Source organism: Pangasianodon hypophthalmus, chromosome 26, assembly GCF_027358585.1.
Source record: "Pangasianodon hypophthalmus isolate fPanHyp1 chromosome 26, fPanHyp1.pri, whole genome shotgun sequence".
Classification (NCBI taxonomy): Eukaryota; Metazoa; Chordata; class Actinopteri; order Siluriformes; family Pangasiidae; genus Pangasianodon; species Pangasianodon hypophthalmus.
Genome location: NC_069735.1, coordinates 10,419,904 through 10,444,521, shown reverse-complemented (window position 1 = coordinate 10,444,521; position 24,618 = coordinate 10,419,904). Strand labels below are relative to the sequence as shown.

The window sequence follows — 24,618 nt, the reverse complement described above, 5'->3', positions numbered from 1 at the left end:
GTCGAGAGAAGACAAACAGCGACCTCTAGTGTCCATTGTGAGATTATTATTATTATTATTATTATTATTATTATTATTATTATTATTATTATTGTTATTATTGTTATTATTATTATTTCTTAATAGGTGACAGACCACAAACTCCACAAAGTCAAACGTGATTATTTATGTGCAGAAAACACAAACAAATATATCCTTTGAGCAATGTAAAGATTTGTAACGTCGAAATCCTAGTGAATTTTACACATAACTCAAGTAATGAGAATTTTTATTTACACAGTAAGTAGTAAGGGGAAACCTGCTCAAGTGTTTGGACTGCAGTACTCTAAATGGACAGATGAGAAAGGATTATTTAGTTGTTTTTATTTGACTAAAGTGTCGAATGTGCTGGTGAGAAGGTGATAAAACTGGGGAGATAAAAATGAGTCAAAGTGACATTAAAATCGGTGTGACCTCACAGGCTTAACTTAGCCTCCCACCGCTAAGTTTTGCATGGCAACAACACCTCATAGGGAACTGCTGAGAAAAAACCGTTAACGTTTGAGAGCTATATTTGTATTTAATGAACTGCTCTAGAGGTCAGTTACGTCTTTGTGTCGTATTTGAGTGTGTGAAGTATTTTAAAGCAATAGTTTTGCCGAACTTCACTCGATAATATTTTTGAAATCTGCACGGCAACAGTCGCCATGATGACGCTCGCGAGGCGCCCTAGTAACTGGCGCGCGCCGTTTCTGTCCAATAGAAGCGCGCTGCGCTTCACCCCGCGCGGACACCGAGCCTCAAACTGCAGCCAGAGGTTTTTCTTTTTTCTTTCGGGATTTCCCGTTTAACCTGAAACAATTGAAGCTACCGTTACATGCAAAGGGCCTTTCGGGCTACCCGTAAACAGATGGCAAGGTAAATGGACCAGGACAAGGTACAGTAGGTTGGTGCTGTGTGATGATGTGTCTGCTGTGAGCGTTTCATCTTTTCCAGGTTGCGCTTATTTATTTATCTCCCTTGTTATAGGCTGGTCTTTGCTTCTTCGTGGCAGCACTTTGCTCAGAGATTTGGAATAACTTCCGTCGGCTTTCTGTACCACTGGTTAGATGATGCAGGGGCGAAATGCAGCTGAGAGATGGTGTAAAGTCTCACGTTGATGTCAGACGCGGCGGCTTCTTCAAACGAGCGAGTTATTTCGAGAAGGTCGATTTAGAGAAACACTGATTTTCTAAGAGGCTTTGTCTTTTGAATTGCAGTGGAACTGCTGTCCTCTTTGAAGATTACTATCTAGATTTCGCATCAGGCTCCCTGAGGGCTCTGCTGCCATGTCAGCGTAAAAAAACTAAGGTTGTGTCCTAGCCTGCAGCTGCACTTCTTATCCTTTACCCATGAAAACAGCCACTCAGACAGATGAGATCTTTCCAACACTCATTTTTATAAGGTATATACTTATATCAGCTTTGCTTATTGATGTTTGTAAAGACTCATAACTAGGGAAACAGTTATGACAGGATGCATTTTAGACGCATGGAGTCTCGGGTCTATTACTTTTACGACACAATACTCATATTTTCCCTCGAAAAACCGTTTTAAGATGCTTTCTCAGCTTTGGAAATATGTGCTCGTAATTTGGGGGGAAGCTACTGAAAGTGCACAGTGCTCACAGCTAGCCAAAGGGTTCAGTCTTAAAAGTTGCAGGCGTGGACATGGCACGACCAAAGACGCGGCACCGACTTGCATGTGTATATATATATATATATATATAGTATAAATACATTAACAAAATTGCAACATGAAAATGTGATTGACCGGGATGGCAGCACATCTGTGTGTACACCGAGAGCTGCACTGTGGTTAGCTGCTTGAAAATAAGGAACTGAATCAAAACGCGCGCGCAAAAAGAAACAGCGTACCCCTTGCGCGCGCGCACTTCTCTCTCTCTCTCTCTCTCTCTCTCTCTCCGTGTGTGTGTGTCAGCTGAGTCATCATCTCTGAAACGAGGACATCTCATTTTCCTCTATGCAACCATTATTATTATTTTTTGAAACAAAACAATAGATCTCATCACATTTAAAGCTTAAAAACAAGGAATTCAAATCATGCCATAATCCAAGACTGACTTTCTCAGGGAACAGGGTACTGAGCGATACTTTTCCTTGTCGCTACGGTGGTTCCCCTTGTTTTTTTTGTTTTTTTTAACCTTTAATATGTATCTTTCACCTGGAAGATGGTTGTAGCTTTTAGTGTAAACATTTCAAGCTAAAGCTTGCAGCTTTCTAGGTGAAAGGTATGGCGTAGATGAATGCTGAATGGTACCAAGACGGTACCAGTGACAGGGAAAAGTACAGCTCAGTACCCTTTTTCTAAGAGTGCATGACATTATGAGACGTGTGTGCTGCTTTCACACAATATCCTTAGAAATTGTTAGAATATACACTTAAAGTCTTAACTGTGTCTAGGTACACCATCCTGGATACCAACACTGTACAAGTTGTATAAAGAACTGTAAAATGGATAACGAATACTGGGACTTTGGCTGTGCAGTGTGTTTTTCTTCTGTTTACTCAAACCTTTAGCCATCCGTGAGTATTATCTTGTCTCTTAAACAGATCTGAATCCAACCTAAGTGACGGCTTTTAAAAAGACTGCCTTAATCCATTGACTAATCCAGTAATGTTTTATTTTTAATAGTTTTAGTAATAGTTGCAGTACTAAACTGTCAGCACCTTTTCTTGTCAGCTGGGGTGGTACACTTATCTTTTGTATGTTTAACATGTATCTTTCACTTTGTCTTTAAAAAAGATTTAAGGTACATCATTTGAGCGTAATGACCTTTCAGGGTAAAGCGTTAAAATGTACACTGCATGCACCTTCTAGGTAAAAGATACATACTAAATGTACTAAAGATGTACGAAGTGACAAGAAACACTAAAACCTACCTAAGAATCAGGGTAATTAATCATCACAGTAATTTGATCCTTCATCTATATCTTGTACACGTCACTGCTGGTGATTTGGTTTTGTTTAGCATGTCTGAGGTGTTGCTAGGTAATGGATAAACAATGCGACACCTATCCAGTACATTAGCTGATGGCAGGCTGGTAGTACTGGACGATCAAATATTCTGTGAAAATGAAAGGCCAGGATTTTATCACTTTTAACGTTGGAGGACAAATTTTCACCACAAAGGTGTCCACCATTAGAAGACATCCACACTCAAGACTTGCTCGCATACTAGATGATGCAGATCCTGAGTTTAAAGTTGTAAATAGCCAAGTGTTTATTGACAGAGACTGGGGGTTGTTTCGGTTTATAATGGAGTATCTGAGAACCGGCCGAATCACTTTATCAGGTGAATTTGAGACTGATGGACTGCTGAGTGAGGCTGAATTTTACAACATCAGCGCTCTTTCCGATTTTCTGCGCAGCAACAACTGCTATGCGAAGAGCGAAATCCTTGAGCTTCGCTTTGTCATTCAAGATGCTCAAAGTTTCTTTAGGGTGTTCAGTTCCAAGAGCACAACCCTTGATGCGCTGGCCTCAAGAATATCAGTGTTCATTGAACAACCCACAAATCTTGCTCAGAATTTGATGGAGCGTCTTCCAGTGCATCGACCCTCACACCATGACCTCATTTTTCAGTGCGGTGCTGACTGCTCTGATGGAAAACAGTTGTCTGCAAGGTGAGGCGAGAAAATGTAAACTAGCATCCTGTACAATCTTGTATAAATGTTGTATTACACGTTGGTGTATTTTATATAAATGAATATATGACAGAATTCAGCATCTTATTTATGTTTATGTGATGTTTCAATAAAGTTAACCTATTCGATATAAGCTGGTGATAGATAGCTTGTGCTAGCACATCTGTTTCCCCATCTTTTTATTTACAGATATGTCACTATTGAGCCAGATGAAAGAAAACTCCTCAATGCCACAAATGTTCTTGGCCTGATGGTGGACACGATTCTCAGGGAGGGCTTTCGCCTAATCAGCACCCGCACGGTTTCTCCAGAGGAGAAAATTGAGTGTTACACTTTTGAGAGAAGGGGGACTCGAAATATTCTTATCATCAGCAACCCCTATAAAGCAGATGTATCACCTGTATCAAAACAAACAGAAAAAAGTACAAAAAAGGGCAAATCACAGAAGTGATCAAATCAACACTTGCCATGCATGTGGAAAAATCCCCAATGAAGAAAAACCAAAAAGAAAAAAAAAAGCCATCAGCCAAAGTGAGAACCTGAGGCAATTTGAGGTTTCCCAGAAGATGGCGATGCTGTGTTATTTAGGGCATGATGCATTTGTAAAAAATATTAGATAACGTTTTATTATTTCATAAAATAATGCCATGTTTTAAACAATCAGCAGTAATGTATAGTTAAAACATTTTTGATATGTCATTTGTTCAGACAGGCTGATCATTTTCATTTTTGATTTTTACTAGTTTTTCTATTATGTGCTATTTGCATGACCAAAGAGGCCTTTAATGTTAGACTCTTCATAATGTAGCCCACTGTTAATATGGATTACAGTATATACATGATTTTAACAGCCTAGCTTTATAATATCTTTGTTGTAATATTGGATCTGCACAAAGTAAGACAACCAGTTATAAACAGTTTAAGCTTTATTTGGATGTTACTTTATTTTCTTGCACAATAAATCATCTGTACAACAATTACATAGCAATCTGACATTGCACTATGAATCCACAGTAATCATTTATGCCACATAAAAGGTTATGGCCTTAAACATGTATGTATACATATGCAATATACTTCTAATCAATTCAGGCTCCTTGTACAAACAAATGTCACGTTAACTACTACATTCTTCAAAACACTGGCAATTATCAGAGTGCTGAAGGAGGCCCGCTCAGACTTAATATTTCACGGTTGTTGGCATGCTGTAGTGAGAGATGACCTACCTCCCCTTTCCCCTCTCCGTGGCTGAGACTTGTGCAGCGTGAGCAGACGCAGAGCGGAGTGGACGGTAAACGGCCCGCCTAACTTCAGCAGCACGGTCAATACTGGAGGATTCACTATTGGTTTAACTCCAATATTTACGTGCTGCTACAGCCAGGCAGCCAGTCGCGGCGATGGTCAGGAGCCACACACACACACACGCACACACACAGTGACGTTCACAAAGCTACCGTTTTTGCATACTTTCCTTTCCTTTTGATTCGGAAGCGCGCTTGTCCCGGCGTTGCTGCCGCAGCACAGCACGGCCTGCACCCTCTTTAAAAAAACTCACAAACCATTCTGTGCTGCTACGGCACCGCCAGGCCCCCCGCGCGAGCGCGCGCACGCGCAAACGCACTCGCGCGCGACCGAAAACACAGACGCGCTAGCCCGCCCGCGCGCGCAACCGGACAGACCGGGGCTTCCAACCCTGTAGGCACAAAGACCAAAGAGAGAACTTATTAAACAAAAAAAAAAAAAAAGGGTGCCGGTGTCAGGGTGAAGATCTTTTCTAAAAACGCTGACATGAAACAAGACAGACTGAGAGTGAATGTACCGGAGACTCATGCATGGAGTGCGGTGTAAGATAACCAACCAGAAGATGCGATAATCAAGACGCGACCTTTGAATGAAATGAATCAGTAATTTGTCATGGTGGTGATTCTGGTATTAAAACACATTAAACATGACATTAAACATGACATGCAGATTTATTTATTGAGGGAGTGTTTCACGCGCACTTTCGCAAATTTGGATTTACTCCTAGTAGCTTACACTCTGACAAATAATAATAATGCGGTAATTAACTACATTTTGTGTTATGACGGTTTTAATATACGTTTTGTAACACTGTATTAAAATAGAGAGAGAGAGAGAGAGAGAGAGAGAGGTGGTCAGTACATCATTTGGTAAATAATCTTCAGATCAAGCTGTGAACCGACTTTAATTTTCCCTCTCATCTGCTGCTTTTCGATTTTTTTTTTTTTTTGGTGCACGAGTCAGAATTAGATGAGGCTCGTGCAAGTAATATAAAGTAGCCTTTGCCACTAGACTTTATCTTAATCCATTTTTGTGTTAAAAACCTTAGCACATTTAACACACACTGGCTGTACTGAAAGTAAGTAAATGAACTCTAACTGGACTCACAGGTGTGTTAACTAACTCCAGTACAGGTTTGACAGTGGAATTAAAACAGACGGGATCTTTCTCTAAATTCAGGATCATCCAAACACAATGACACATCCTGTGACTCTAAAATCTGAATTAAAAAACAAACAAACAAAAAAAAAAACTGCTTAACCTAAGCTTGTTATTCAAAAAAAAAAAAAAAAGTGGGAAAGTAAGCCTTTTTAAAACATACAGAGGACACTCAATACCTTTTACAATTGGACTCATGGTTAAAATAATAATAATAACTCCACCAAGTAAGATATTGCTTTATGTTTGGCACAGTTTTAAAATGGTGGCTCTCTATTTATCAGTACTGCCTTCACATGTCATGTAAATAACTGATAATACTCCACACACACACACACACACACACACACACACACACACACACACAGCCTTTTTGCCTAAAGGCATTCCCCACTCCCCTACAAACCTATTGTACACAACACCTTTGCCTACCAACTGTTCACTACCACAGAAATAACAAAAGAGAGGCTGACACACAAGAGCACACCTGTATTTAAATAATTTTTTTAAAGCCTTAGTAAAGAACCAGACTAACTAAACAAGACTGACAGGTTTCCCAAATTGTAGTGGCAGTGTCGAAAAGTTTCAAATTAATTGCTGTGTAAAATTTCTAAATATGTTCAGTAGAATCTTAATATCAAAACAATATTTCCTTCATTATTGTTCATACTCTGAATTATCTGTCCAATCTTACAATCTTGCTTTGGTGTGTAGTGACAGTTGTGTAATACGGATGTGTGGTTGTGTATTAGTCAGACAGGGGAACGCACTGTAAACTGTAAAATTACATACAACGAAAAAAGGGCTAATGTGGTCGGTTTTCTAGGTACCATTCCATGATACAGATAAATTACAGCATTTACTCTGACTGCTTTTTCCCCCTGCCTCTTTGAGACAGCAGCAATTACAATTACATAATCTACTCAGTGAATTTTCTTTATGCTCCAACATGCATCAGACATCCAATCTCACTCACTGTTCACTGATAGCTGTGTTGCTTATATTGTTTTAGTATATTTTTATACGTACTATTCTTGGACGTGGGGCATCCCGGACAAAAACCCTTGAACATTGTGTGGCTGTCTCAAACACACACACACACACACACACACACACACACACACATCAACATACGATTTAGAGAAATTAACTAATCTACTTACCATGGCATGATTCAGAGATGCCACTGTCTTTAGCTGGCATTGTGTGTGTAACCACTTTAATTGTTCTGTGGAAAAAAAGGAGAAATAAAACACATTACTGAAATGCATGGACTCACATCACTGGCGTGTCTGGCTGCTACTGTTCAGTGACTGGTTTATTTCTGTTTTCACTACTTTTACAGCTACACGTGGCATTAACACATGAGGTAAATTGTTTCAACAATTGTGGTATGCACGGATTAAGATTAATCACGGTTTTATAGTTTCTATGCGCCTGGGCGTGTGTGTGTGTGTGTGAGAAGAACATTTTTTCTGCACTTTAATAATTTTCCTTTTTTTTTTTTGGTCTCAGGTTTTAAGACAGTAGGAATGAAGAATCTTACACTGTACAGATTTTTTTAAATCAACACTCTGCTGCATGCTTTCTTAAGGTGACACAGTAATATAGCTCTTTAGAGAAACTTTAAACAGACTAACTTTGAACAGAATTTTTATTTGACTTTCATTCAATGAGCCAAAAAGTATACAAATCTGGTACAAACTGATGTACTTAAGCAATCTTCTTCTTTTTTTTAAAATCTATTTTCGCATATCGAAAATCGATGAGTCATCACTCTGACATCAACAGCAGTGCTGTTAATATAAACCTGTCTTCAAAAATGTTTTTAAACAAATTATTTAATTATAGTCATGTGGACTAAATGCTGTGTTCATGCATTTATTAACCAGCAGCAGTGAAACCCAACCATTAAGACAAACATCAGGGTGTGAAAATATGTTGCCAGATATTTCACCACCATATCAAAGTTATCCACAACCATAGCAAAAAATATATAAATAAATATAATAAAAATAACAAAACAAAATGAATTGCTCTAAAACATTTTCTGGATTGGAACTGGATTGGAAATGGTTTGGTTTGTAAAAATTAAAATGCGTTCTTCTTACATCATGCTGCAGTGTAACTTTTAATCTTGGTTACTGAGAGAGTGGTGTTAAGTGTGTTCAGGTTTGTAACTGTGTATGTCAAAGCTTACAGAAAAAAAAAACATTTACTTCCTACCACAAAAAGGGAAGTTGCTACAGTATTTTTACTAAAGTCATAAGCAAAGGGGACAACATCTTACAATGTACAGAATGTGTCAGAGTGTGACTTGTGCATCATGTGTATCTGTGTGCGTGTGACCTCAGCCTTTTAATGTAGTATTAACAATTATCAAACCAATAACATTATAGCACGCCATAATGTCCAAACACACAATCCACAAAAGTTTCTGCAACTTCCTATTTATTCTGATCATTTCTCAAACTGCACCACTTCCACTTTATCACACAACACCAGAAACCCATCACTAAAAAAAAAAAACATGCAGGAAAATATTAAGCTCAAATTTAACTGCCATTATTTCTAAAAAAAAATCACCAAAATAATTTACATTAGCATTAAAAAGCAGTGGAAATCAGAAATTAGAGTGTACATACAGGCCTCTCAGGAGCTTTCAGTCCCAGCAGTCGTCAGACACACACTCACACACACACACGACTCCTCAAAGGCAAAGCCAGGCCAAGTCCAAGTACCAAGTACCGTTTACCTTAACAACGTCAGAGAAGAGGGGGAGTCCTGACAGACAGCACGTGCTGTACTGAGGACAGCTCTAACGCAGCATGCTTACATCAGAGCCACATGTTCCTCAGAGCACACGCAGCTCTGTAATTGGCAATCACGTCGAGACTTTCACTGCTGCACTTCACTCGCCGAAAACACACTCAAAGGGCCAAAACCTCCAAAGCAAATGATGAGTTCACAGACAACCAACTTCTGCAACTGAGCCCCACCCCCACACTGCTGACCTTCAAAGGCTTCCTACTCTCAACACTTTATGGCCTTAAAAATAACACGCAAATCTTTTTAATGTTCAAGCTACTTTTAACCAACTTCCTCGAATTTTACACACATGCATACTTTAAATATATTTTAAATTAGAAGGGGAAAAAAAAGCATTTCAGACTAGTGACAGATCCTGCTGGGGTATTTAACTGTTAAAAAAAAAAAGGGTATAAATATAAAATGTTTATAGGCACATAAAAAAAAAAAACAAGACAATGATAAAACACAAGTCAAAAAGCTTGCTTGAACAGTCTGTATTATTTACAAGAGAAGCTTCCTCTCAAAGGGAGATTATAATGTGATCCCTTTGAAGTGAACACAGCCCTTAGAGCTTGAACCCCACGTCACAAAGCAGAGCCATATATATTTTGAAGGTGGCACTTTATTGCCAGCAATGAAACAAATCTTTATTAATAAAATCAGCTGTGATGAAAAGAGTGTATATGGATATAGTTAGCTCCATATCTTTATATATATATATATATATATTATACATATATATATATATATATATATATATATATATATATATATATATATATATATATATATATATATATATATATATATATATACCCACCCCTCAGTAAATATACGAAGTTGAGCCAATTTTTTCTTTTTCTTCTTTTTTTAATTTTGCTTTGTGTATTGCAAATAGGTGTGAGAAAAGTGCAACATTTTTCTACATAATCTCCATTTCGTTCAACACAAGTGTCCGGATTCCTCTAGAAAACAATCTGAGTCAATCCTAATTTATGTCGCACTTTTAAGGTTTTCATTTGACTCACTCTCATATAGAAAAGAAAAATACCTAAGAATATAACTACAATGCCAAAATTTGAGGTCACAGAGTATTTTTTTTGCAAGTAGGCGGTGAGTCAGATTTCGGCTACTAGCAATACAGAAATGACTGTGAACAGCAGCGGGAAAGTGACAGCAATGTGTGTGACCTAAACAACAAATTTGTCCAACATTAATGGCCTCTCTGTAATTATGAGAGGCACTTGAGTCAAACCCAATATCATGTAATCATTTACATTATACCTAAATGAGTGGGGAAAACTTTAGTTATACCACCCTCACTAATATGAACTGCTGTTTCAGCTTTATGAAGCAGGCCGGGCCTGTATCAGGTACTTTATGGGTGTCCTTTTGGACGTTTGCCAGGAGGTTATAAGTCTATTTGAAGCCTAACTAATTTGAGGGGAATGGACTTGTGCGGTATTTCGCTGCACCACTAGTCATTGTTGGTGATCATTATTTCTACTAATTGGTCACAGTGGCTGTGCTGCAACAAGGCTGCATGTGAAGGGTGGATGTCCAAAAAAGAACTCAGTGGAAAAATTGTTTTTAGTCTTCACAAAAATCAAGACAGAAAAAAAATCCAGAACTGATATCAGCCTGATGAGTAAAATTATAGTTGAAGCTGAATGTCACTTTGTGCATTCACTACTTTGCATGGTAAGAATAGCCACTAGCTAGAAAATTTAAATTAAATTAAAAAAAAAAAAATAATATATATATATATATATATATATATATATATATATATATATATATATATATATATACACACACTAATAAAACCATATGCAATACAGAAAACATGTTTAAATGTTTACTGGTAGGCTAATGGAATGTTTTAATTATGATGTTTTTTTTTTTTTCTTCTTATTTATAGCATATGTCCACTGAGGACTTCTCTTTCACAGTCATCCTGTTTGCGAGGAGGGACGGGGACAGGGACGCCCGAGAGACACCTGGGTCACAAATCAGCAACTCTGATTACATCACATATTATGCACCTGCATTTAATGCATCTATGTCTATTATTGTATATGATAAATGCACTGCTTGGTGTTTTCCATAAGTGTGATTAACTGCTAGGTGACCATATAGCCTAAATTCATATTAAAAATATTTCAGAATTATTTTATTTAATATAACAAATTGCACTAAAATGTTTGTTAGTATGGGGTTGACTGTGTGATGTTACTACACCTCAAGTAAAGGTGCCCTTTATGGCAAGTACCATTTAACTTCAGTTAAGAAGATGGCTGTTCTTATTAAGGCCTACACTATGAAGCCTGTGACATGTACAATAAGACAAATACAACAAAAACCTTTTTTGGCAACTCCCAAATAACATCAAATGATGTTGATATGTATTACGATTATTAAACATATATTATGGTTTATAAGACAAATAGCAACAAAGTCACTCCTGAGCTTAAATACTGAAATACACTGTGTGTGTATTTATGGGTCTGCAAATTTTGCTCCAGACCTGAGATGCCTGGTGCCTAACAAATCATATTTATATTATTTATATTACTATTACTACTACTATTACTATTATTATTATTATAATTATAATTATATGATTAAATAATAATAATGACAACAACAATAAAAACAACAACTATAGTCATAGTAATATATGTACTTGAAAATAAGCACAGCAATTATGCAATGGTGTAATATGTGGGCACAGTACATTTTATTTACTTATACACTTTTTAGGTTACACCTTTTGTTTAAGTTCATGGTGGGAGCTACACTTTAGGGAGCACAGGAGGAGAGCTACATAAAACTTGTGTAAAATTTCGACAAGTCAGTACTAAGCCCAGAAAACTGCCATTGTTGAGCTGGACAAGTAACTGATAAACAAAAGTCATCGTTACCATGACAATATCAGTTTATTGAGTATCACATTCTTATCTAATAAGACCTCGGGGTGAGTGGATTCTTATTTACAGCCCTTTTTTCACTTGTAATGGGTCCTAGTGTGTCAATAGACATGGGATTTTAGTCTAATAGAAATTAGGAATTTTATACACATATGTTAATGTGATCACTGAAAGTGTGGTGGTGTGTGCACACAAGTTTTAAAGGGTGTGTAACCAGTGTGAGTATATTTAGTTACACAGGACTTCCTCAAACAACTGACAGTAACAATAAGCTAAAAGTAAAACTATTAATATATAGCAATGTATATTATATAAAGCATGTGTTAAAATTTGTAATGTACATTTATATAAATTAAGATGTGACATGTGCCAGGAAACTTTATTTGCCACTTTTCTTCTAATCACTCCTTTTATTACCAAACAAAAGAAAAAGTTTTGTGACAACACCCACACACTCTCTAATATATATCTAGCTATTACTACACAAGTATTAGTGTGTAATACACTCACCTAGTAATTATGTGTAGCTACATGCATTATTTATTATCTGTCACAAGGAAATAGGATCCTCACACCTAGTCGTTTTTCATGCAATTTGAAAAGCAAATATTTCAAACACTCTCCTGTCAGTAACAACATATGGACATGCAATGACTTGGCCAACATTCAGCTTGTGGTAATATTTCACTTTAGCATCTGAACTCTGTGGTAATTATAATTTTCTGCTAAAGCCTGAAAATATTCTTTAAACATTATGTTTCCAACATTATTGGTCAAGAGAATTTCTATTGCTGAGTCACTAATTTTTAAAAGCTACATGGACATCCAAGAAACACTGGTTATGGTAAAAAGTGTGAGAAGCGTCAGGCCTGACACTGTGTGTGTGTGTTTGTGTGTGTGTGTGTGTGTGTGTAGTCGAAAATGTATTCACAGTGTGAGACCACAGGCCAACAATAGAATAACAACTGGAAACTTGTTTTTTTTGAATGCTGGTAAACTGTATTACAGCTGAAACCATCCGACCTGGCTCAGAAATTTACTTTCTCCAAACCTTTACAGTCTTATTACGTATAAGAACCTGTCTAAAGGTTAAAGTAGAAAAAGAAATCAAAGAAATGCCTCCCTGCTGAGATCTTAATATGACCAGAGAATGGGGGTGTTGATGAAAATTATAATTATTAATAAAAATTATTTTAAAATTTCAATACTAATTAACCCTGTGTATACCTTATGTGGTGTGAATCCATACAAGTCTAATATATAAGCATAATAATATGTAAGTACACAGGCCAGATCATAAATAAGTGGGAAAAAAAAAAGTTATTGAATTTAATATATTTGTGCAATATTTCTGTGCTCTTGAAGGCGCATAGAGAATCTCCAGGTGCGCAACACACACCCGGGGCAAGTAGGGCTCGAGCTGAACGGTTAGTGGAACACACACACACACACACACACCTCTGCCAAGTCTGAAACTTCATTTTTTTTCTAGCACTTTTTCAATTAACCACTCCCACACATCTTAAGCTACACAAATAGCACAAAAAATCAGACTCCTTGATCCTGTAATGTGGTAAAAAACAATACAGAGTGCCCATTTTTCCCTCTCACACATGTTAAATAATCAGTCCAGAGGGCAGGAATGTAAAATACATATGAAATCAAAAGCTCAAACATATTAGAGATATGCTATCTGTAGGAGTTGACTGTGTTTTAAGACTGAGAACAAAGTAAGACGTGGGCTCAGGCCAAAACTGTCAGTCTAAAAGTAGCTTAGCTAAGCTACACACAATAAAGTAACACAGATGTAACACCCATTTGCCTGCTTTACACCACTGCTATAATGCCATGCTGGATAACATCATTTCAATAAGCAGGAGTTTCCTTTTTCTCTTCTCTTAAGATCATGTGTGAAAAGTCCTTTATGAAAAGTTACACGTCATGTAACATAATGGAGCAGTCATCTCACATTAACAAGGCCTGCTAGGTGTAAAACAGGCTAGAATGAATGAATATGGAGAACTGAATAAACATGGTACATTGTCCAGCTACAAGGCTATTTTGTTGCAAGGAACTTTTCCCCAGACGCTGCGTGGCTGGACGTAAAATGGCGCAAATAGCCTAGTGAACTCCCCCGAACAGTCACTTAGACCTCGGCACGGTTTGTGGATACACCCCGCTCTTTTAGCTTTCAACAACAAACTCGACATAAACAGGTAGGTTAGTTAGTAAAGGAGGTTGGAAAGCCTTACCAGCCCGGTTGGGTGACAGTGTGGTGGAGTTTATGCGGCTCGGCTGTCAGTGGAGAGAGAGAGAGAGAGTGTGTGTGTGTGTGTGTGTGTGTGGAGTGCATCAGGGCGAGCGGACTGCACCAGCACATCCGTTACTCCCGCTCAAATTCAAAGCTGAAAAAAACACCCAAAAGCACCTTTTCTCCAGCACGTCGACGCCGAAACCGAATCTCAAAGCTCTGCTATATTTTACAGAATTTTTCAAGATTTTTCCAAGCACCGTCTGATAATTTTGCGAATTTTTTTTCAAAAAATGCTCCTTTTCCATAACGCAGCTCGGAAAAAAAAAAAAAAAAAAACAGACTAGTCTTTTCCTCCCACGGACTCCGTATCAGTTCGAGACGCTAAATACAGTCGACGACTGTCGGTTAATACGCGCGAAAAAAAATAATAAAACAAAGTTGTCTCTCTTTTTTTTTCAATTCGAAGCTAAACGAGTGTATTTTTCCTCCATTATCCGCAGCGTCGGAGCCGGAGCTCGATGCGCAGGCAGTGTTGATGTTATCGCGGCTCACTCGAAAATGGCGCCGAAAGTGACTCTGTTCATTCAAATGGTGAGGAGCCGCCCCCAGCCCACATGGGCATGCCGGGAACATGGACTGACTTTAAGAGCTTTGAAGGTGGCAGACTCCGTTTTTTTTCTGGCAACTCAGACACATTTTCACCGCGAACACAACCCGAATGTACTCGTTTCACTGTCTATAACGTCCCATTAAAAAAAAAAAGAAAAGGAAAAAAAAAAAACCTCTCTAAAAGAGTTCGAGTGAAAAAAAAAGTCGCTGAAGTGAGCGACCATATCGCGTTTGATAAGAACATAAAAGATAATGAAAAACAGAAAGCACCCTGTAGTCTCATGTAGCACTGAGGTCAATTAGGCTAAACCCTCAGCCTCCATCTTTATGGACTGATGTAAATGTAGCCCTTCTCACTAATGGTCAGCAGTGTAAAATGTGCTTTCTGCTCATTAAAAGAAAAACTGACCTGGTTTTTCCTCACCAACTGCCTCTGAGACACACTTGGATGCCAGTTTACAAATTCATACTTGCTGGCATATAGCTACTAATTATTATTATTATTTTTTTTTGTGTGTGAAACCATGAACAGCAGTGTGTAGGTATTAACTAACCTACAAAGTTTTGTTATAACTATCTGAGGCCTGGTTCTAAGCTGATATGGAGATATAGCCGAACATTTAAGCAACAGAAAACCACAGGTTTCTTTCTTCATATTCTGCTATGCACCCTTGTTCTGCTGTAACATCTGCTTTCCGACTGTCATCTGACCAAACCTAGACAAATCTACAGTATATGCAATGTGATACATGGATAACATGCAGTAGTCTATATATATATAGCTTATAATCCATACATTAAATACAATGCAACTAAGACTTCTGACCTGTTTTCAGTTTTACAGTAAATGTGTATTCTGTCTATGTGTTTAAGGAATACACAAAGGCAACATCTACACAATATCAACTTTTATACAAGTCGGCTTTCTCCCACATGCATTGTTGCTAAAGAAAAAAAAAAAAAAAAGTACATCAATTTCTTAAGCTTTGTCAGAAATAGTCAGAACTAACTACTAATCAGAAATATAAATGCATAAATGACTACTTCATGGTACATTATCATCACATGGACTACGTATATATATATATTCATGAATTGTATGTATATGTACTGTGGGTACATCCATATCCTAAACATTAGATATTTATTTGGATGTATTTTTATAGCAAAAATGCTACAAATATCATTTTAAATTAAATATCACCAAATTTACCTAACAGCTAATTTTCTTCCTAATAAAAAAAAGAGGTGAATTCTTATTCACACCTCTTTTTGTTTTCCATCACTTTAATTCTTATGATCTTTTAATTGTTCACTTTAACAGAAAAGTTTAGAGCATAGCAAATTAAGGCCATATTTGAAGTGTACATGCTTTATACATACATACACACACACATATATATATATATATATATATATATATATATATATATATATATATATATATATATGTGTGTGTGTGTGTGTGTGTGTGTGTGTGTGTGTGTGTGTGTGTGTGTGTATATAGTGTAGGTCATTTGTCCAGCACCTTCTGTCTGTAATGTTTCTATCTATGAATAACAATATTATATTTCTTCCAAATTCTATGAAACTATGAATCGCAATATATTATCGACTAATTTTAAAAATCAGTCATAGAGTAACACAAATTTTGGTGACCTTAAATTGTGACCAGGCTGCTCGAGCATGGCATAGTGACAAGGCAGAGCCGTTTATGAGAGATGCCGATTATAAGAACACATCCAAATTTTTCCTCTTGGTTATACTGCGGCATGGACAGTGTTTGACATAGCTGAGATCTGCACACGATTATGAATAGTAAGATTTACTTGAGGAGGACTAAGTGGTGCGTGTCCGGGGGCTGCCCAAAGTTAGTCACAATTTATTAAATTAAATCACAGCCAAAACATACAAAGCAGTGTTCTGTGACATATATTTCATATAACCATGGAAGTCTAGCAGTCTGCTACTATAATTACAGCTAATCCTCTTTAAGAATGAGAATTAAATAAGAATAAAAGTCTGACAACAAGCTTTATTCCCTTCTATGAGAACTTCCACTGCATATTTCTGACACTTAGCATATACAACATGCAAATGTCTAAAGAGGCCTGCACCAAAATACAGTGACCTTGGAGCTACAATGCCTTTGGACCTCTGCTTGTATCTTTAAAAGGTCAAAATAAATTGCTTCATAGCATAATCTATAATTCACTTCCTCAAGCTGTAAGTGAGATGCTGTCTACCTCAATCTAATTGGCCATTTTACACTCAAACACTCCTCACACTACAATAAAATGACTCTCGGTACATGTTTGCAGCACTGTTATTTACATGTCACTAAAGCATTTACATAAAAAAAATCCAGGAGGCTATTTGAATGCCTCTTGTATGTAGTGGGTAGATGAGGGCTATGTACCTATATGTCCTGTCAAACAAGGTCAGCATGGAAATGCCCCAATAATGGTTTCTCGTATGTCCTTTTGGTAGCGTCAATTCCGTCTCACTTTGATACAAAAAATAATAATAATAATTCAGACCATCAGCAAAAATGTGTAGCATAAATTCCACCACATGATTAGCATTGCTCATTGTAATGGATTTTGGAGATCTGTATGGCTGTCACTTCTGAGATGTCATTTTCATCATCGACTCAGAGAAAGTCCCTTGAAGGCCCTCTAAAAATGAGAAGGTGGATCTAAACAATAACTGTTTTGTATATCACTGCTAAAGAGCAGCTGTGGTAGGGTTGGGGTTGGAAATACACAGGACAAATAGCAATCTACATAACTAGCTATAAAAATGAGTTTTAGAACATGTTCCATTGCTATACTTTAGCTATTATTGCTTCAATTGGCAAGAATTATTGTGAGCCATGTACATTTGATAAATAAAACATTTGATTCTGATGCAATGGTAGTGATCCAGTACCTTTATATTTAAACAAGCTTTAAACATTCAAAGATTTATTTTTTGAAGATAATAATTAAGGTAATAATGCTTCTACAGTATCGTACACTGTACCTTTGCTCTCTCTCACCCCCAGAAACGCAGCTAAGTCTGCTGCACGTCACGTGAACTTTCGTGCACCCCGTCACTTGTCAGACGCTGCTTTATTGTGTAAGAATAGGCGTAGTTGTAAGGGGCAAGCGTGTGTGTGTGTGTGTGTGTGAGAGAGAGAGAGAGAGTGAGAAAGAGTGAGAGAAAAGGTTTTGTTCTTATTGAGGAGGCTCAGCCATCTCCCCTCCCCGGACTAAAGTTGTTTGTAGCAGCTGCACCCCTGTGATCTCCCCTAAACAGTGTGGGAGGGGGCAAGTGTGGGTACACGTCACCCCCACACACACCCTCCCCTTTTATAGAGGCCAAAGCTGCACACTTAAGCGACAACATCCATCAAAAGCCAATAGACGCCTGCAGGTCAAGCCTGAGAACACAACAGTGACCTCTGACCCCTGTTAAGTGAGCTGGCCTAACAAGACATGACCGCTGACTCACGCTGGTTTATTTGGTTTATTTCACCAATTAGTGTCCTGCAGGGGGGGGAGAGATTACAAATGTGACAACCTTCTGATTACATGACATGAACAAAAAAGTCTTTATAAGCATTTAAAATATGTTCAAGCTTGAAATGAGCTCCTTGATTACACAGCCTCAAGCAACAAATGCATCTTAAATAGTTATCAGTGTTGACTGACGTTCTTCTCTAATATATTTTTAAAATCTAACGCTGAATTTTGTAACGTCATCATAATGCTACCCAAATCCCCCAATTTTCAAGCTACCTTGAGATCTTTCTCAATAAATAGTGTTATAATAATGTAAGTATTTGGATTACACAATACATTACATTTACACTTAATCAAAACCTTTTTTCACCACCAGGTCTTGTTGAGAAAATACAAGTGCAAAAGTACAAGTAGCCTAAGAAGCTACAACCTTCTTTCATCAAGTCACCGAGGTTCATAGCAGAAGGAGTACCTTAATACACTGTTGATGTTCACAGTAGGCTAACATTTAACCGATACACAGCTAATCACACATGCACTGTCAAAAAAAAGGTGTTGTAGAGATATAATTTGTTGCCCAAAGTGCTAACACGGGTCCTTACGGTCTAATTATCTACCTCTACAATTATGTTCCACTAAGGGTGCAAGAAACGTAGGGTAGCTTGCACACAGTCGTGACAGGAAGACAGTCGTAACACGGTAAATAGCTTCTTCATATCGCTGTGCACATGCTTGATATTGTCCTTTTTGAGTGTGGTAAATTTCAACGGCATGCACCTCACCTCTATTCTGTTTTGGATAGCTCCTTGTGTCTACTTGACCTTGAAATTAAACGTGTTATTGTGATCATTGGTGTATCTACTAAAAAAAATAACGTGACAGTGTACAATTAGTCATGATTTTTGTAGCTGCTGTTTTTAGTGTTATTAATGTGTTACACACACGCACAAAAAAAAAAAAAGATTGTGCATTGTGTATTGCTTTGAAAGATACAGGACTCTTACACTTGGTGATCAATTTCAAAACGGATTTGTGGCCTCCAGCAGATCTGAAGAATATTAAAAGGACGCCACAAATACATGAATTTTACTTCAGTTCTTATATCATAGGCTTGGTTACAGGATAAGAAATAATTGTTATTGTTCCTGTCATGAAGAAAATTGTAACCAGTGTACACTTTGTGTTTACACAAGGTACATGTGATGGAAATTATGAACTACGTCGATACGTGTTCATCAAGAAATATTGAGTAAAAAAAAAAAAAATCAGTCTGTTTCCTATACAATTTTAAGGAGTGTTATAGTTATTCTTGATATACTTTTGTATCATGCAATGTACCGGTTCACACACAAACACACACACACACACACACACACACACACACACACACTAAGCAAAATCTGGAATATTCTGCAAAATAAAATAAAGGCTGTGTATGTTTTTATCCTGGGATATTAATGTTAAATTATCTCAGGGTGTATGTAGATCAGTCAAGTCCAGAATAAGCTCTTCAGCTGTTCTGATACAACACTAAAAAGGCTGTACATGCTTTTTTTTTCCAGAAAGTAAAGATCTTGTTGAAATCATGTTGAAATCTAGCAATTCATTAATGTTAGAGACTGAGATGCTGAGGAACAAGCCGTGCCTGCTCTCTCCCTCTCTCCCTCTCTCCAGCGCCAGCGGTACGAACTCAAACCCGACCGGAAGTCCCGCCCCCCCCGAGCTCTACCTCGATGATGTAACCCCCCCTGTCCAAATTTAGCACGTTGTTGATGCCTCAGAAGTTTTTCCTCTGGCTGAGAGCGCTGTCCGTTACTCGACGTCACCACTATCCTGTTATTATTGTAAACAGTCTAGCCGTTTCTTTACCGAAGCCCTCCACTGAGCGAAAAATCGCCCCGCTTCTTTGTTCGCAAAGTCAGCCGGCACACAGAGATTTTTCTCAAGCCAACTGCACGGACTGTTTATTAATAAAGCGCTATGGGTGATACAGAGCTGTGGAAAGGAGCAACATGTGTGAAAAATGTGGATTCATTTCGAGATTGTCGCGAGAGTATCCTAGCGCTGTTGTCCTCAGTTTGAATGTGAGCTCGAATAAAAAACCGGCACTTCGGTTTACACGGAAAAAAATCCTCCGCCGGTGACAATTCAAAAAGCGCACAGAATCCAACAACAAAAAAACAAATTCAGACTTAAAGCATTGAAGCTAGACTTCATTTCCTCAATCCTTTTGTGTCAAAGCGTAGCCTAATGGCACCAAACCCGAATAAACAATATTACTTGGGGGAAAAAAATAGCGCCACTCTTTGGTTTTTTTTTTTTTTTTTTTTTTTTTTTACACCCAACAACTGTAATGCGCGCTGGTTGTTTACCTCCCCCGCTCCTGGAGGAATTTTGATAAGCTCGATAATGAGCCGACGGGTTTGCCCGGGAAACAACGCTGCAACTTTCATCCTCAGATATGAATCCAGTGCATGAAAACACACCTATATATCCAGTGTATGAATAAGGAAGCATAACAACAAAGCGCGTTTGGTCGCGTTTTTCTAATTCGCGACGCACGCGCAGCTACACACATACTACAGGCTGGGGATAGAGGAGGAGGAGGAGGGAGAAAAGGCGAAAGGTTTGCGATGGAATAATGATAGCTACTTACTTCAGCGGTGGAAACCTGGAAAGCAGCGCTATAGGAAACCCATCACATCATAATGTGCACGCAGAGCCGAAAATCAGAAATAATATTCCAGCAAACTGGCACACCGGGCTCCGGTTAGCGCGCGCCAGTCGAGGCGGCTGTATCTCTCTCTCTCTCTCTCTCTTTCTTTCTCTCTCTCTCTCTCTCTCTTTCTCTCTCTCTCTTTTTGCAATTATACGCCAAGCTTCAAGGAAGTTGTCCTTTTGTTCCAGCATTTATACATTGCGTCAATGTTGCGAAAAGAGGAGGCGGAGCGGTGGCACTTGGAGTAACGAGAGAGAGAGCGAGAGAGAGAGAGAGAGAGAGAGAGAGAAAACACAAGCACACGACCTTATGTACACAAACCCAGAAATCCTCCACCCTAACAAAACCGGCGGATCAGCTCGGGTCACGTGCTCCAGCCAGCGCTCGCACCCGCGTCTACGGCAAAGTTAGCGCGGAGCAATACAGGACGCTCGCCTTTTTTTCCGCTCGGGTTCGTGTATAAAGCTCACGGGAAGTGGGTAGACCAAGTGGCCCGGCAATTCTTCACCAATTCGCTCCGTGATGGAAAAACTGAACGTGGTGAAAGCGAGTGCGTGCGCGCGTGCGTGTGTGCGTGCGTTTGTGTGTATGTGTGTGTGTGTGCGCGCGCGCATGTGTTGTGTGTGTGTGTGTTGTGTATGTATGCGTGTGTGTGTGTGTGAGAGAGAGAGAGAGAGAGAGTGAGAGAGAGAGAGCGCCGGTGTGTGTTAGCTGTCAGCACTGAGCGCGCGCACCCTGCCGTAGTAAAACCGATGGTTCAATGCGCGGAGAGAAAACGCTTCCTCCGTATTCATGATGTCTGTATTTGCTATTTGAAGTAGTAGAGAATGTATTAAATGGTGCTCTCACTGGGTTGCCCTATAGCTCGCTGTTACAGCCGAGTTGCATCACGAAGTTTGCTTACCTCTCTGCTGTCAATCATTTTTTTCTGCCTTCACGCGACCACCAATAAACGCAGCCGCTTGTCCTTCAGGTAACTGGACGCGTTCAGTGTGTAATTATTTTTCATCTGATAGTGATATCTAGCGTCAATAAGCTATATATATTAGATATTTTTAGGTTATATTTGTCCTTCACTATTTTAGAGCTGCATATGCATAGAGCTATATGCATGTTAAGCGTCCGCGCACACGTTTTTAGCAAAAACGTGTTCACCAGAAGGGTTCACCAGTGTGTACCAGGCTAGGGAAACCTTTACGTTCCTGTAGATGTAGATCCTGAGAACAAAGGGTTGCCCTTACAGAAGAGTTTCTGAGAACCCATGCACCCAAAAATCCCCCTTTTTAAAAAGAGTCCAGCTATTTCGTCTTGTATGAAGTGTGTGAGCAATAACAGGTGGTTGTCTGAGGCTACAAGACAAACTGGAGAACAGGCTGGAGAAGTGGGTGAGGTTTTCCACTTGACTAGGCATTATTTCTCATGTGGGATCTTGATGGTTGTTTCACCGCCATCCAAAACCTGATTTAAAAAAAAAAAAAGGCTTGAGCTGAATTTGAGACTTGGTGGAACTCACAACATGAAAATACTCCTGAAATGCACAGTGATGAGAAGAAAAAAATCCTCACAACTCAAAACTATCCACAGACTTATTGCTTACAGGGTGTAAAGGCATCATTTTTATGACATCAGAGGTCACTTTCACGAGGCCGAATGTGCGACAGGCTGCTTCAAACTCTCACAATTCAAAGACAGACCAAGGAAAATGTGTGTGTGTGTTTTTTTAATGAACTTTCATGCTCTAAGAATTAAAAGTACGTGAGCAGACCTACACCAAATACTACTCAAAAGGTTTTTTTTTTTTTTTTTTTTGAATGCATTGGTCCCTGGTGGTGTAGGCCTATAAAGCCCACACAGCCCATCTTTGTAGAGGTCATCTGAGCTTTGGTGTCACCTGTCAGTCGATATAGGTGTATCTGTTCCCTAACACCCAGGGGAGGACAAGTCCATTAATGCTTTCCTGTGTGGATATAAGGTAATAAGGTAAACAAAACACGTGCACACTGGAAAGTGTATGAACTTCCAGTGTGGTGTCAGAGTCCATATGTGTCTGCTTGGACAGAACATCCATCCATCCATCCATCCACGTATCCTACACAGGGTCACGGGGACTCGGGGCACAAGGCGGGGCACAATCGCACACCCATTCACACACCACGAACAATTTAAAGATGTCAATCAGCCTCCAACGCATGTCTATGGCCAGGGGGAGGAAACCGGAGCACCCGGAGGAAACCCCTAAAGCACATGCGAACGTGGAAACTTCGCGCACACAGGACGAGGGCGGGATTCGAACCCACAGCCCCGGAGGTGCGAGGCTCACGTGCTGAACACACGTGCTGAACACGAAACCACCCTGCTCCTCTACACGCAATTATTATTTTATGCTGTTTTAGACAAGCTGATACGAATATTAGGACTGAGTCGGATATGATTTTAATGCATGAGCTGATAAATAGCTCACACTCTCAGAAATAAAAGTATCAAACTGTACTTTTGCTTGTCGATACCATCAACAGAACATCATTATTATGTGTCTTTGACCTGAGAAGGTGCAAGTGGTGTTACTTTAGAGGAACGCTTTAACATCAGTGGTCTTAAAAGTCCAAATATTTACCTTAAATTGTTTTTTTTTAAGTATATTCACGTTTCCAGCTGATACACACTAAAACCGAATAATGTGTACCCTCTGATGGTACTTTCCCAACAACAAGGAAAATACACTTATTCCTGAGAGTGTGCTGAATGATTTTGTCCCTTTTCAGGTAATGCCGTATGTGCGTTTTATAGTGTTATCCTTCCATCTAATGCACCTCTCCTTCACTATAGGCTATAAGAAGATCCGAATTTTTGTCCGATTCGAGTTTCATAAATGTGTCACCGGTTTGCATTTCCATTCCAGGATGCTTATTGGAAATTGAGGATGTTATTAGAGCGGGTTTAAAAGTCTGGCTGCAGAAATCAGGAACGAAAAGTCACACACGAGTCTGAATCAGATGACATTATTTTTAAGCGTTTATAATAAAGTTGTTTCATAACAGCAGTCAACAAAGCCGAAGAGAGATGTCTGTTAATGCGACACCCACAGGCTTCGAGCACTGGCTCTTCAAGTTCAAGTCTGTTTTAAGCAATAAAAGCCTGAAACAGCAAACTAGAGAACGAAATCCTAGAAGCTGGATGGCTGTGTGGGGTTAAAACAAACCATGCAAAGTGTCTGGCGGGAGTTTCTTTTTTTCTGAGCGACAAATAAAGCGACTTCTTTAAAAATTCGTTGTAATGTTATTTTCACAACCGGCGTGTTTTGTTCATTTTTTTCAGACTTGACGGATGCAGACGCAGGAATTGCGACTGTTATTTAGAGATATACAGACTCTATATACAGAGTTATTTAAAAATGTCTAGTAACAATGGTGTCTTTAAAAAAAAAAAAAAAAAAAAAAACAGGGACATTTCTAAATTCTCCAAAACAACGACATTATTGATAAACGCCAAACGGAATAAATGTAAAAAAAAAAAAAAAAAACATAAACAAGGGAAAAAACCCTAAATGTAAACTTAAAAATATGATAATAAATGCACAATTAAATTAGTATGCTACATTAATAATTAAGACTAAGTGACTGATAGGAGAAAAAAACTTAAGCAT

At 38.6% G+C, this 24,618-nt stretch overlaps 1 protein-coding gene and 1 long non-coding RNA gene across 4 annotated transcripts; one reads left to right on the top strand and one right to left on the bottom strand.

Moving 5' to 3' along the window:
- Positions 1 to 453: 453 nt before the first annotated feature.
- On the top strand, positions 454 to 4,615 carry LOC113537273 (putative potassium channel regulatory protein). 3 transcript variants are annotated; one of them, XM_053229745.1, is made up of 3 exons: positions 454 to 897; positions 1,009 to 3,665; positions 3,876 to 4,615. In XM_053229745.1, the coding sequence occupies exons 2-3, from the start codon at positions 3,115 to 3,117 to the stop codon at positions 4,135 to 4,137; spliced, it is 813 nt and encodes a 270-aa protein (XP_053085720.1). In that variant the 5' UTR covers positions 454 to 897; positions 1,009 to 3,114; the 3' UTR covers positions 4,138 to 4,615. The 3 variants fall into 3 exon arrangements, with proteins under 3 accessions (XP_053085720.1, XP_034156094.1, XP_026787486.3); XM_034300203.1 differs by having other exon boundaries at positions 454 to 916; positions 3,625 to 3,665; XM_026931685.3 differs by having other exon boundaries at positions 454 to 916.
- On the bottom strand, positions 4,605 to 22,187 carry LOC128317528 (uncharacterized). Its single transcript, XR_008301018.1, has 3 exons — positions 20,913 to 22,187; positions 7,310 to 7,374; positions 4,605 to 5,379 (listed from the first exon to the last, which is right to left on the bottom strand). It is a non-coding gene; the product is annotated as an uncharacterized LOC128317528 (long non-coding RNA).
- Positions 22,188 to 24,618: the final 2,431 nt, after the last annotated feature.